Source organism: Myotis lucifugus, unplaced genomic scaffold, assembly GCF_000147115.1.
Source record: "Myotis lucifugus unplaced genomic scaffold, Myoluc2.0 scaffold_0, whole genome shotgun sequence".
Lineage (NCBI taxonomy): Eukaryota > Metazoa > Chordata > Mammalia > Chiroptera > Vespertilionidae > Myotis > Myotis lucifugus.
In genome coordinates, this window is record NW_005871048.1 from 37,977,035 (window position 1) to 37,990,836 (window position 13,802).

Here is a 13,802-nt window from a genome sequence, read left to right on the forward strand (position 1 = left end):
GACACTCTGAATTTTGTATGAAAGTAGAGCCTTAGCATCAGTGTAGATGATTCTCTTTTTATGCTTTTGTTCACTTCCTATGTGTTTTGCCTGCCATTTGTTTAAAGAAGGAAAAACTGAAAAACGTATTGAAAAATAAGAAAACTCCTTTGGAGTATCAGGTTTATAGGAGAAATTGCTTTTAAAAAATTAATCATTTCTGCCTTCTGATATCTTATGCTCTTACAAATTCACACATTCGAGCACCTATCATATGCAAGACACTAGAATACAAGTTTTAAAGACTCATTTTCTGTCCTGAACGATATTATAGTTAGGTGGGGGAAGCAGATGAGTACACCAATGGTCACACAAAAGAAGCTCAACAGAAAAACTTTCAAGTTAGGAAATGTCATAGTTATTGGCCAAAGCAAAAATTCATCAAACTCTGCCCATCAATAACAGTATCACTTTGGATGCAACAAAAAGGACAAGCACACAGCCTTTTGGAAGCCAGCATGGTGGCTGGCAGAAGGTGTAGGGGATACAGAGGAGAAACATCTACATCTGCAAGGTCCTCTCTGGCCAACCAGCAAGTCCCGACAAGTCATGCAAGGGTAAGAACAACTCACAACAAACAGGTTGGACTAAGGATTTTCCTGCAGACCTACAGGAAGAAAGACAGATTATATAAGGGAGAGGGCACACGTGGAGATGCTAAATCTATTTCATTAGTTCTTCTGTTTTTTTCAGATGCCACTCAACATCCACTAACCACTAAAAAAACCAATTCATCAGGAAACTGAGACAGCAAAGTAGGTGACACAAGGAGATCCAGCTGTTAAGAGAAACAGGATTTCAAATCTGATCTGAGGTTTGCTCTGGCTCTGACTAGGTTGGTGGCAGGTGGACCTGTGGGATCCACGGTGCCCCCGAATACTCTCTCGAAAACCACAGGTGAGAAGTCATTCAACATCCTTCCCATCCTGGAGCCTTCAGAAAGCAGCCTTGGGGGCACTGATTAAGGAAAAAAATCTGAAGTCAGATTTGTTTATTAGAATGCTGGCAGTCGATTGTCCTATTATCAAAGAAAACATTTCTCAGGGGACAGAACAGTTTGCTGTGAGTCACATACCTGTATTTTGACCACATGCTCTTCTTGTTCATACAAAAATGATTTCCTAGCTTCAAACTCTTTCCTAAGGAGGGCTCCTGAGCGTGTGTGTTGAAGGCGAAGGAGGAAATCCTCGGGAGCAGACCACATCTTCTCACGAATGTAACCTGTTGTGACTTCCTCAACAATGTCCTGGCAAGAGACATTTCTTATGGTTACTCCTCACACATCAAGTGAAAGCAGCATACAGAACAGCTGCTGGAAATTTTATGTTTCAGAAAATGATATGGATAGCTCTTTCTGGCTTGGTTTACAAACAGATCAGACCAGAGCCAAGGGATGAGCTGGCTTAGCTTCCTTCTAGCAACATGATTTTGGAATCCTCTAAATGTTGTGTTGAGTTGGCATGAGAACGTGGTTGAATGATCGCAGGATTCGGAGGTGGAGAGGTACCGATGACGCTGGCCCTTGCTAGGTGTGAGGCTGAGCTCCACAGAGTAGAAAAGGGACAAGGAAGGTTACAGTAAGCACATGCACCTCTCCTCTCTCCCTCAAGCTGCCAAGGAAAGGACTGCAGTGCCCATGAGGTCCGTAGGTTTCTCTGCTGCCTTTCTCCACCAGGACAGAGAAGACAGACCCTTGCAATGACTTGAGGAAATCTCAAATTTGAGGGAAAATAAAAGACTGGGTGTCAGAAGGAAAAACAAGCCCCATATGGGCAGATAGGAAAAACCTAGATGAATGAGAAAAAAGGAAGAAGGAGGAAGATGAGAAGTCTTTATGTGGACTGTGACTGGCTGTACTTTTATGTTCTCTGAGAGACGCAAGCAGAGACTGGACTCACTTCTATGGCTGATGCCTCTTATTCAGTGTGATTGAAATCAATGGGTGCTTAATTTAAAATAATTGAAAGTGAAATCATATAAAAGATGCAGAAATACCTTTAAGGGAAGACATATATGCACACTGATTGAATAAAATGAGTAATTCTAGATTGTGTAGAAGAAATAAAATGTATGGTGTAGGCCCTCATTTTTTAATAATCCTAACAGACTGATGCTCAGTTTCACAAAGGTAAGCCCAGGGTGTCTCTGGATGCCACATGTCCAGTTTTCAGCTCTGAATTTTAACCCTTCGATGCTGCTTCTTCACAGTTCGATACATCTTCTCATTTATAGCATATGGATTTTAAATATTGCCCACAATTTATTTCCCCCCCCAACAAAGTAGCACTAGTAATTCACTGCCACAATGCCATTTTCCTGTAAATTGTGGGGAACTTTGAACATTTGAAATCAGTTAATAAACTATGTTCTTCACTATCTTCTTGTCAGTCAGGATTTCTGGTGGCCTCAGGCCACAGTCTTCTCTGAGTTTTAGTAAATACAGTACTGGTGATCCTGTCCATAGTACTGCTATATCTTTGGTGCTGTGACTTTGAACAATTCTGTAAGCTCTACATTTGTGAGATCTACTTATGTTTTCAAAATGGAGCTCAATTATTCTCAGTATTTTTCTCTTTAAATATATTACAATGCCTGGCTCAAACCAGCAATTTTCACATCTTTTAGGTACAGCTTTTGTTCTCAAGTCCAAAGTAATCTTGGTGAACATTCCTTCAAGAGTATTTCCCTCCAGGAACCATCACTCACTTTTTAAAGGATCTTACATAGCTGTGTTGTAGGCTGAGAGGGGGAAAGAAATGACATTTGAACACTGACAACCAAGGAATTATCCCTAATTGAACGTTCATGTCAAGGAGCACGTGAAGATTGATTGATTATAAGCCACGAATGCTTTGCTTGATGGTGTTATGCCAACATGGAAAAAATTCTTAAAGTTATTAACCACGCTGCCACTTCCACCTGTAGTTCACAAAGACTTTGCTCTACATCCAGCCTTCAAATAAATCAATTAGTTCCTCCCACCACGTCCATGATTAAAAAATAGAAATACAAATCACACTTATCTTTATACAGTCTAGTTTTACATCAAACAATAACATCCTACCTTAATTTCTTTTTCCATGAGCCATGATTCTTTACACAAGCAAGGTTTCGGAGTGACCCAGGAACTCTCTTTTGAGTCGACATTGTAGTAGTAATCATATTTCTCCTGCAGGGTAAGTTTGAGCCATGGACCTTCAGTAGACACTAAAGGAAAAAGTGTGTTACATTCTAGAGAGGAACACGGAACACCGTCAGCTTTTTAATGTTGTTTCTTCAATGTGTAATGTAACCTAATGAAGATGCTTTCCATCAAGCATTCAGAGAGTCAAAGTTAAAACCATTAGAAACGACTCACTAAAACGATGAGTCGTTATGTGCTTTAGTAGCAGCTCTCTGCTAAGCCAAGATGAAGGAAAGACTGATGTCTAATGTCAGATTTGGATCCCAAGCTTTTCATGAGGATGGTGGGAGTCACAAATGGCCAACAAGAAGGATAAGCGAACCAGGAATGCATCTCAGGTAAATGTGAACAGCATCACAGCAGACAGAGGAGGCCCATGAGCAAGAAAGCCTCCCACAACTTTTGAGAAGTGACTGGCCCATTATTGAAGAAGGCCAGTGATCTGCATTAAACCAAAGCAGCAGTGACTCATCTTTGCTGACAACTCATCCAAGGTACACAATGGCATATGGAAAGTCACTAAGCAGGGAGAAGGAAAATTCTGGTTCCTCTGACTCGCTTTGCTCTATACAACCACACAAAACAAGGGAAAAATGTTGGAAGAACTTAACTTGGGGGTAGGAGTGTACTAGGAAAAAAGCTATGGCAGTCATGGCTTAACTTGGTCAAGAAGGATATCTCCTCTTCACCAATCCATGGGCTACCCTTTCTATTTAGAAATCTGTTTATTTTAATGAAAGGTCATGCTTCCTGTCCCAGACCAGAGAGCTAAAAACAACAATAAAAATAAAAAATCTCTGACCTAGACCAAGCTAAACCAACTGCGGCCAAGTGAACATTAGACTAAGCAGAGGTAACGTTAAGGCCCTTTATTATGTGTTGATTCTTAATTTGGCTTTCAGTGGCCCTCAACTGTTCTAAGTGACCCTTAACTGTTCTATGTGTCAATACTCAGCAAGAGAGACGTGTCTCTTTTCAAATGGACAGTCAGACAGCTGTTGTCTGTTTAGAAGTACTGGTGTCCTCAAAAACATATTGTACAGTCAAATTAGGATGATCACAAGTAATTATTTTTTCAATTACCAGTAGCTGTCAGATCCACAAATGCTTTTCAAGGCAACTCTCTCATTGAGAAGGAAAGAAGGAGTGAAAGTGGTAAAAACAAACGAACACACCCAGATATATTCTCTTATTTGCATAAGAAGTGAGAAGTAAAAAAGGCCTTAGTTGGCATTAGAAGACTTGATTTGGGTTGGGATGGTCTCAGTGGATAATAGGAAAAGAGAATTGTTATCATTTTCAAATTAAGTTTGAATTTACAGTCAGAGAAGAGGCAGAAGAGGGTGTCTCCAGTCCATGGTCCAAGTATTTTTCCTAAGAAATGTAGTTGGCTTGTTACTAAGAGAAAAGACTAATTATGAACCTTGGAGAAAACCATAAAAAAGAAAGATTCCAGTTAGTTAAGAGGTGGCAGCAATCTAAAAGGAAGTATACTTTCTAGATGCCTTCTAGACCAAAATTATACTTCTATATAAGAGCTAAACTGAGTTATAAGGCTCGGTGTTCCACTTAGGAGTGGTCACTTCAGTTTGGGAAAGAACATACATCCTAGAACCAGAGGTGAAAGAGATTAAGAATCACCCTGATCACCCCAGATCCAAACAATGTTCATAGGTTTATCTGGTGTTGAAAGTCAGTCTTCAATTGCCTAGAAAGTGTCTCCTCGTCCTTCTAGAACAGGAGTTGGAAAACTTTTCCTATACAGGGCCAGAGAGTAAATATTTTCAGCTTTGTGGGTTCTAGGTCTCTGATACTGGCCAACCCTGCCACTGCAGCATAAGAGCTGCCATAGAAAATACAGAAAGCAATGAGGGTGGCTGGGTTCCGGGAAAACTTGATTTACAGACAGGTGGTGGCCAAGGAATCCACTAAAAAATTATTAGAATAAATGAGTTCAGCAAGGTTGTGTAAGATCAAAATACAAAAATCAACTGTATGAAAATGTGTCCATGTAAAACTGTGTACACCAATGTTCTCAGAAGCATTCTTCAGAATAGCCAAAAGTGGGAGGTGAAAAATCCAAATTCCATTCATCGATGAATGGATAAACAAAATGTTGCATATCCTATACAATGGAATATTATCAGCCACAAAAAGGAATGAAGAACTGATATATGTTACAACATGGATAAGCTTTGAAAACAGTATGATAAGTGAAAGAAACCAGACACAGTATGATTCCATTTATATAAAATGTCCAGAACAAGCAAAACCATAGAGATAAAAAGTAGACTAGTGATTGTCTGGGGCTGAAGGGTGGGGATCAATGGCTAATAGACATAATAGACATGAGGGGGGGGGGGTTTACTGTAATGAAAATGTTCTGGAATTAACTAGTGGTGTTGGCTATACAAGTTTATGAATATAAAAGCCTCTGAAGTGCACACCTTAAAACTGAATTTTATAGTATGTAAATTATATCGCAATAAAAAAATCATTGTATTTCTATATAGTAGTAGTAAGCAACTCCAAAATGAAATTAAGAAAAACATTTATAATAGCATCAACATAATTAAATATATAGGGATAGGAATAAATTTAACAAAAGAAATGCAAGCCTTATACAACACTGAAAACTACAAAACATTGTTGAAAGACTTAAAGAAGACCTAATGTAAAGAAGAGACATTGCATGTACCTGGATCAGAAGACTTAGTATTGTTAAGATGGTAATACTCCTCAAACTGATTTACAGGTTTAACGCAATCCCTAACAAAGTCTTCAGAACTTTTTAAAATTGTTTTGGGGAAAAAAATGAATCCGAGGTTTTTGAACTGGATACCGTGGGATATTCTGACTCCATTCACCAAAACACAGCAATAGGAAGAGAAAGAGGCAAGTTTAAGGGAGAGAGGATAAACTGATTTGGGGCCAGGATGGATTGAAATTATGATAGGTCATTTCTAGGAACTCAACCCCTGAATTAACAATGTTGTGCAGTTCTTTCCCATGGAGGATAAGGTAGGGGACACTACGGTAACTCCTGATGCAGAGATGTGAAAGGAAGAGAGGGGCTCAAAAGTGACTAGATGCTACGAGAGTAGCCAATAGCCTTCCTCATATCTCATTAATAGGAAATTTGCTGAATTGGAGGGTCTAATCTGCAACTGGAAAAATATCAAACTTTAAAAAGTACACTAATGAACAAAATAAACCGATGAACAGAATAGATCCAGAGACATAAAAGCATGCAAAAGACAGATGAATCTCAAAGGGAAGGGGTGGGGGGCGGGAAAAGATTAAGCAAAGAACTTATATGAATATAAGCATAACCCATGGACACAGACAATAGTGTGGTAGGCCTGAGGTGGGTGCGGGGTAAAGGGGAGGTCAATGGATAAAAAAAGGAGGATATCTGTAATACTTTCAACAATAAAGAGAAATTTAAAAAAATTAATTTAAAAAGGAGAGAGAAAACATACATGATAGAAAAAAATAAAATTAAAGTCTTCAATCTTGAACCTTAAAATAATAAAGTAAGTACATAGGATACTACTGAACAGACTTTCAGTTGAACTAAAAACATGTTTTCCCGCCCTAACTGGTTTGGCTCAGTGGATAGAGTGTCGGCCTGCGGACTGAAAGGTCCCAGGTTCGATTCTGGTCAAGGGCATGTACCTTGGTTGCGGGCACATCCCCAGTTGGGGGTGTGCAGGAGGCAGCTGATCGATGTTTCTCTCTCATCGATGTTTCTAACTCTCCATCCCTCTCCCTTACTCTCTTTAAAAAATCAATAAAATATATTAAAAACAAAAAAACAAACAAAACATGTTTTCCCCTCAAGTTCCACAGTGGTTTCCTAAAGGTGAAAAGTACTATATACCTGACCTATAAGCTGTGGTGCAAATAAACACCAGCTACAGCCAGGAGTTACCTGGATCCTGGATACAGAGGTGCTCAGTAAAAAGCTACTAAAGAAATGACAGATTAACTCTCCAAAATTTATCTCCTTGGTTTTGTCATTTTCTCCTTCTGTCCAAGATGTCATGAATATGAGTTCCTAAATCTGAATATTAAACTCATGCTCTCAAAAATACTTTCCAGAGCTAACATTTCATGATCTGCCATTGGCTTGAACAGGCATAAATATCTGCCAAGGTTATTGATCTAATCCCTTAGAGACCAATTCACTGCGCTTTATTCCATATTTTCAAAATTACTCTTTACCCCTACTAAATATTGTGCAATCATCTATCACTTGTGTCAAAAAGGATAGAGAGAAACATTAGTGCAAAACATCAGTTTTTACCACTGGAGGAATGAATCAACAAGCGAGACCTACATAAAGTCTCCTTGAATACTGTACTTTCTCAAGTCTATGATGCCACCATGTATAGCCACCAAGTTAATCACAGCTTTCTAAAACACAAAAAGGAAAAGAAACATCTAAATAATTCCCTTTGCCATAGATGATAAAAATCATTTTAGAAATGTCAGTTTGAAAGCAATATTTGTCTTAAAATTAAGAAAATACAATACCACAGAAACTGTCATAATCAAGATGATATTCAGCTTGTGCTAAATGACAAAAATGCTTACCACTTTTCGATTTTTGCTCTTTTGCCTTCGTAAGGGCATCATAGTAGCTGTCAGCACATTCGGGGATTACATCATTTGTGTTACCAATAGAAGACTTCAAAACAGACAAAATATCACTTTTCTTTTCTTTCTCCAAACACTGATTAACATCAACGACCAGTGTAACCCCTGGATAATAATAAAAAAGTGTTTCTGTTAAAGTTTATCTTCTATTTACCCTGCAGGCATGTAAAGCTATAATTCAACTTTTTAGGAATACACTGGTATCAAACCTTATTACCCTTTGAGAGTATGAACCACATAAAGCCAAGAGACAGTCACCAATTCACCCACCAGTCTAGGCTGTGAGAGTAAGATCCCGGCCCGGCTGGCATGGCTCAGTGGTAGAGCATCAACCTATGAACCAGGAGGTCATGGTTCGATTCCCCATCAGGGCACATACCTGAGTTGCGGGTTTGATCCCCGTGTGGGAGGCAACTGATCAATGTTTCTCCCTCACATCAATTATTTCTCTCTTTCCCTTCCCTTCTCTCTGAAAATCAATGAACATGTCCTAGGTGAAGATTAAAAAAAAAAAAAAAGATCCCATAGAAGCATGATTTATTAAAAATCACAGCATCTCCTGGTTACTCGTGTGTAGTAGCAAGGCCCTCATTTTGTTCACTGTGATAATCTTTGAAATTGGGTTAATGCATAACAATAGACACATGTCATTAATTGGTATTTGAGAACTAGCTTTATGAAGACATTTATTTATTTCAGAGCAAGTAAAATTCAATTTAAGCTTTGGAAATTCTGATATTCTTCTGTATAGTGCAAGTATACTTCCAAGATTGTCATTAGCAACCAAAAAAAAAAAAAATGTTCTAGAGCGGCAACAGGCACAGCTAGTGAATATATGCAATGGAGTCTAGAAACTTAATTCTGAAACCAATTTAGACCTATCAAGCATTTTATCACATTTCAAATTTCTGCCTCTTCCTTAAATAAAACCACACTGAACTCTGGGTTGCCTGAAGAAAATTGGCATGGTGAATTCTTAAATTTTTTTTAAATGTATTGATTTTATATAGAGAGATAAATGGAGAGAGAAGAAGGGAGAGAGAAACATTGATTTGTTGCTCCACTTATTGATGAATTCATTGGTTGCTTCTTCTATGTGCCCTGACCAGAGATCAAACCCACAACCTTGGTGTTAGGACAATGAATTTACCATGTTGCTCTGGCTGGATAGTTATTGACCTATCCGGCCAGAGCAACATGGTAGATTCTTTATTATCCACTTTAGTTCCAGATAAGAATATTCTGTATGCTAAGCCAAATAAGCCAATAAGAGAAAGATAAGTATCACATGCTCTCACTCATATGTGGAATCTAATGAACAAAATAAACTGATGAACAAAATAGGTCCAGAGACATAGAAGTATGGAACAAACTGATGAATTTCAGAGGGAAGGTGGGGAGTAATTAACTTGGGAACTTGCATGTATGAATAACCCATGAACACAGACTATAGAGTGATGAAGGCTTGGGAGGGGCGGATGTGGAGTGGAGGGGATCAATGGGAAAAACAAACAAAGGGGACATCTGTAATACTTTCAACAATAAAGATTAAATATTCTGGCTGCACCAAATGGACTATTATTTTCACAACCTGTAAATGCAGTGAGTTCGAAATGTAGAACATTTCTTCTACAAATGGAAGAAACCGATTTAAAATACTTTTAGATGAAAAATGATCTTGATGAAAAGAGAAGAGAGAGAGATGTTTTCTTTTATTTTTTAAAACACACACACATCAAGCTCTACCATACAAATGCTAAATGGTATACTGTTATCAAATTATGTACACATGTGCATAGAACTAAAAAGGCTGACAGGGCAAGAAAAACAGAGTTTGACTTGTAGCAGCCTGGAGTCAAAATCATGGAAATCTGGAGGAGCATGGAAAAAATTAAGGAGACCTTCTGTGGCAGACTCCAACTGTTGCCGAACAAAAGGTATAGCAATATGTTCCTGTGCTGGAGTTAACAGGAATGGGGGAGCTGCCCCCCTCTCCTCTCCTCTAGCAAGTCTTTGTAGGATGAGAAAAATGCAGTACTAGTGTCTGAGAAGTTTGTGGTCTAAGAGCAGCAGACAGAACAAGTAAATGTCAAAGAATTGTTACATGAATTACATCTGATAGTTTCATCCAACCTAGTAACATGCTGTTTTCCTTGAAAGATGGGTGTTAAAGTCATACATTTCTTGCATATAGTAATGCGCTTTATTATTGAGTATTTATGTTCAAGGAGTAGGTCCATAGTTTAACTTTCCAGCTAACTGAAGCTTACTTTTAATCTTAACAGAACCATTTTCCATGAAAATCTAAAGCCCTGGAGACAACCCTAACAGAACAGTCTCTACACGGCTCATCATTTTACCCACAGTCTCTGGTACACAAAAGGTGCTTAATGTTTGCTGAGAGCTGCCAGAAGAGTCCCTCATGTCATTACAATTGTATGGTACTATAATACAGGGAGGGATACTTTCAAGCACTACAGAGGTATCTGGGCTTCTTTGCTCCTGCACCAAATGGCCTCAAATTCCCATGCTTTTTAGTTTTTCCCTTATCGTCACTGTCAGCTATCACTTCTCACTGTTGTGTGCCTGCAGAGGGCAGCTCCAATACTTAACTGTTTGGTAATTAATTCATGGCTTCTGATGTGCTTGGAGGTGGGAAGAGAAACAACCAAGCATATCAGCATTATGTCTGAGATAAGAATAAACAGGCTCAAAGTGTGTGTCCAAGAGGTCCCCAATGAGTAGAGTAAATCAGTTCCAGGACACAGGCTTCTTGATATCTATTCTGATTGCCTTTTGGCTTAATCTGTGGGTTGTGGTTAAATTCCAGATAGCTAAGGATGTCAGGTAAAGGATCTCCATTACGTCAGGCATATTTCTACCAAGAAACAATTCAGAAACCTCCCACGAATCATGTAAGAAATCCAAAAACATGTTTGCTTTACATCTTATGCCATATACCAGCAGCCTTTCTCAAAAGAGAAGTGATATAACACCCAGTAGAACAAATACTGGTTCTTAGGGGAAGAAGGTAAAAAAAATATTTTTATGTATAAAGCACAGATCTACATATGGCATATAAACATATATACAATGTATCTGTGGTATTACCATTTCATGGTGAGAAAAAAAATTTCATGGTGAGGTCCAATTAGAGAAACCAATGTCTAGAAAGATTCCTTAGGGTGCAATGGAAAAGGTAGTCAAAAGTAGAGAAACCTACTTTAAGAAAGGAAGGTGCTCAGTGAACATGAACACTGGGCCAAAATGAAGGAGACTTGAGTTCCTCTGCCCTTTTAGATCTTGCCCGTGGCAAAGTATATAAGCCAACACATTTTCTTTGATCAAATTATCTGGGAGTGGGGTTGATGCTTATAACATGTGACCAGAATCTGTTTCAAGTCTTCATACAAAGGCTGAAAAAATGCTTTTAAAAGTAAGATTAAATTCCTGTTAAGAAACTGGAAAATTCTCATCTCAGTGTCAGAATAGACAGCAGTTTTATCTTCAGAACATCTCTTTGTTGTCATATAACACAGAAGAAACTATATCAACTACTTTGAGGGACGGGACCGAGATAGAAGGTAGGATTTTAAATGTGCAAGTGCAGAGTACAAAACCATACATCTGAGGAAACCTCTTACTTTCATAGTCAATAAATAGAAACTCGAGTCTCATGTGAAAAACAGAATCAACATTTGCAGGCCAAATGTAAGAAGAACACAGAATAAAAGGAATAAAAGAGAAAAATTCTAGGCTACTTGAGTACCTGTATTATAATCCAATTTCTTGAAAGTCTTTCTTCAAACTACATTGCTTTCAGTTTTATATTTAAATCATTTATGTACACATCTCAATTTTGTTTTCTTTTTCTTAACAATTACAGTGCTTGAATAAAAAGACTTCAAAGATCCTAAGGCTATAAAAGTTCAGGTTGGGGAAATACACATATTTTTCCTGGCTAAGGAAATAAAAACCAGATGTTCCTCACTGATGCTTCCAAAGTTTAAAAGCCTATCTCTGGAGCAAGAGTAAGGCATCTCAATAGCAATCTATGACCTGATAACTCAGGATACATTCTAGCTATGCCATGAATGGACAGCTCAATGAACGAGCCTTTTAGGAATCTTATTTTATGTAGGCTGTTCATATATGTAGAGTGTTAGTATATCAATCTTGAAGCTATTTTAGATTGCCATGTGAATTTTCATCCTATTCCTCCATGAAACAGAGGCATAGCATAAAAAAATTGTTCTCATTTGAGCCAATGTGGGGATTCTGCCAGTTGCTGAGTATGTCCATTCCAGTTATACATCTGGACTTGGGGAAGAAATCCCAGGATGGGTTTGAGGACCCACTGGGCCCTGAGAGACGGACCTGAGCTGAAACTCATTGATCAGCTGGCCTCCATAAGCCACTACTCTGATCACAATGACATTTTAGGTCTCCTGGAATTAGTGTCACTTCAGGATTCAGTAATCCCCTGAAAAGTCTGATTATGTTTTTTCTCCCAGCACAACCACATGATAAAAGGCCATAGATCTCTTTGGGGAAAGCCTGGGAGAAAGATGAACAGGATAAGAATGTGTTAGTGTAACAGAGTTCTTCCTCAGGAGGACCCCGCCTTCCCTTTCCTCAGGGAGTTCTGGGTCTATAAACCGATTAAGGGGCCATGACTTCCTGTTTTTATCATCCAAGTTATACTTCTATTCACTTGACCTAGAACTCTTCTTCCGCTTAGACAAGTAAGAATTTAGTAGGCTGTCTATTTCATTCTAGGAGCACCATGTTCAAACAGCCAATTCCACAGGTCTCTGTGAGTTAGAGTGTTCTGATTACTGCGTTCACTCTGCTGTTCATTATAAATTACATCCATTTGTCTTTGGGTGATTAAGTGCTGCCACCCAGCTTCTGCCGGCCTCTCCATAATTGCATGAGCCAGTTCCTAAAAAGAAATCTCCCTTTCTCTCTCCATATATGTATGTGCAGTATAGATAGATGGTACATACAATACACTTTTCAGAGAAACAGAGCCATCTATCTATCTATCTATCTATCTATCTATCTATCTATCTATCTATCTATCTATCTTTGTAGTTGGTTTATTCCAGAGTAGTTCTTTCTCTGGAAAACCCTGACTAATACAATGAAAGGCCTAGAAGGGAGGACGAACATTTACATTTATTGAGCAAAAATGGGCTAGTTTTTTAAGATTAAGATAAAAAAGGACTTGACTGAACTATAAATTTGAAAATTTAGAAACTGCTCTCTGGGTTTTGTTTGGTTACATTCTCAGATTTTGCTGGAAAGAGCACCTAAGTCATTGAAAACAGTGCAACTAATGAATCCTATTGTTGTATACATATGTATTCAAGAACTCAAACTGGTAGAAGTCCAACCTTTTCAGAAATTAAAACTTATGCATTAAAAAATTATGAATAAAAATAAAAATTCAGAAGCATAAGCAGATACAAGCAAGGCAAGATGGGCCAGCAAAAGGAGGTGAGGGCTTACATTGTTTTGCTTTGTCCTTGTCCCTGTTGGCCTCATAGACTGCGTGTTGTATCTCATCCAGCCAAAGAATTTTAGAAGCAGGGTCCTGGGAATATTGACATAGAATAAAAGAAAAACATAGTGAATAATGATGAAACAGAGTAAATGCTTTTAAGGAACCAGTTTATTTAAATTTCCATAAGCTCTTATTCAGCAGCTACCAAGTTCTGCCAGTACACTCTACAAGCTACTAATGAAGTAGACCCAACACAACCACTTCTCCCTTCCCCTGCCACCCCTCTAGTTCAGTCCACCAGCATCTCAAAACTGAGCAGCTGCACTGGTCTCCTATTTGCTTTGCTGCTTTCAAGTTTGCCCTCCACCACAGCGGTCTTCTACAGAGAACCAGATCATCTCTTCAAAA

At 38.5% G+C, this 13,802-nt stretch overlaps 1 protein-coding gene across 1 annotated transcript in view; it reads right to left on the reverse strand.

Annotated features, from left to right (window-relative positions):
- The window catches only part of IQGAP2 (IQ motif containing GTPase activating protein 2), a 264,782-nt gene that overhangs the window by 52,042 nt on the left and 198,938 nt on the right, over window positions 1-13,802 (reverse strand). Inside the window, exons 14-17 of the mRNA XM_023750558.1 lie at window positions 13,400-13,484; window positions 7,823-7,990; window positions 3,104-3,246; window positions 1,115-1,285 (exon numbers count right to left, since the gene is read on the reverse strand). Of these exons, the coding sequence (XP_023606326.1) occupies window positions 1,115-1,285; window positions 3,104-3,246; window positions 7,823-7,990; window positions 13,400-13,484 (567 nt within the window). The remainder of the gene's footprint in view (window positions 1-1,114; window positions 1,286-3,103; window positions 3,247-7,822; window positions 7,991-13,399; window positions 13,485-13,802) is intronic.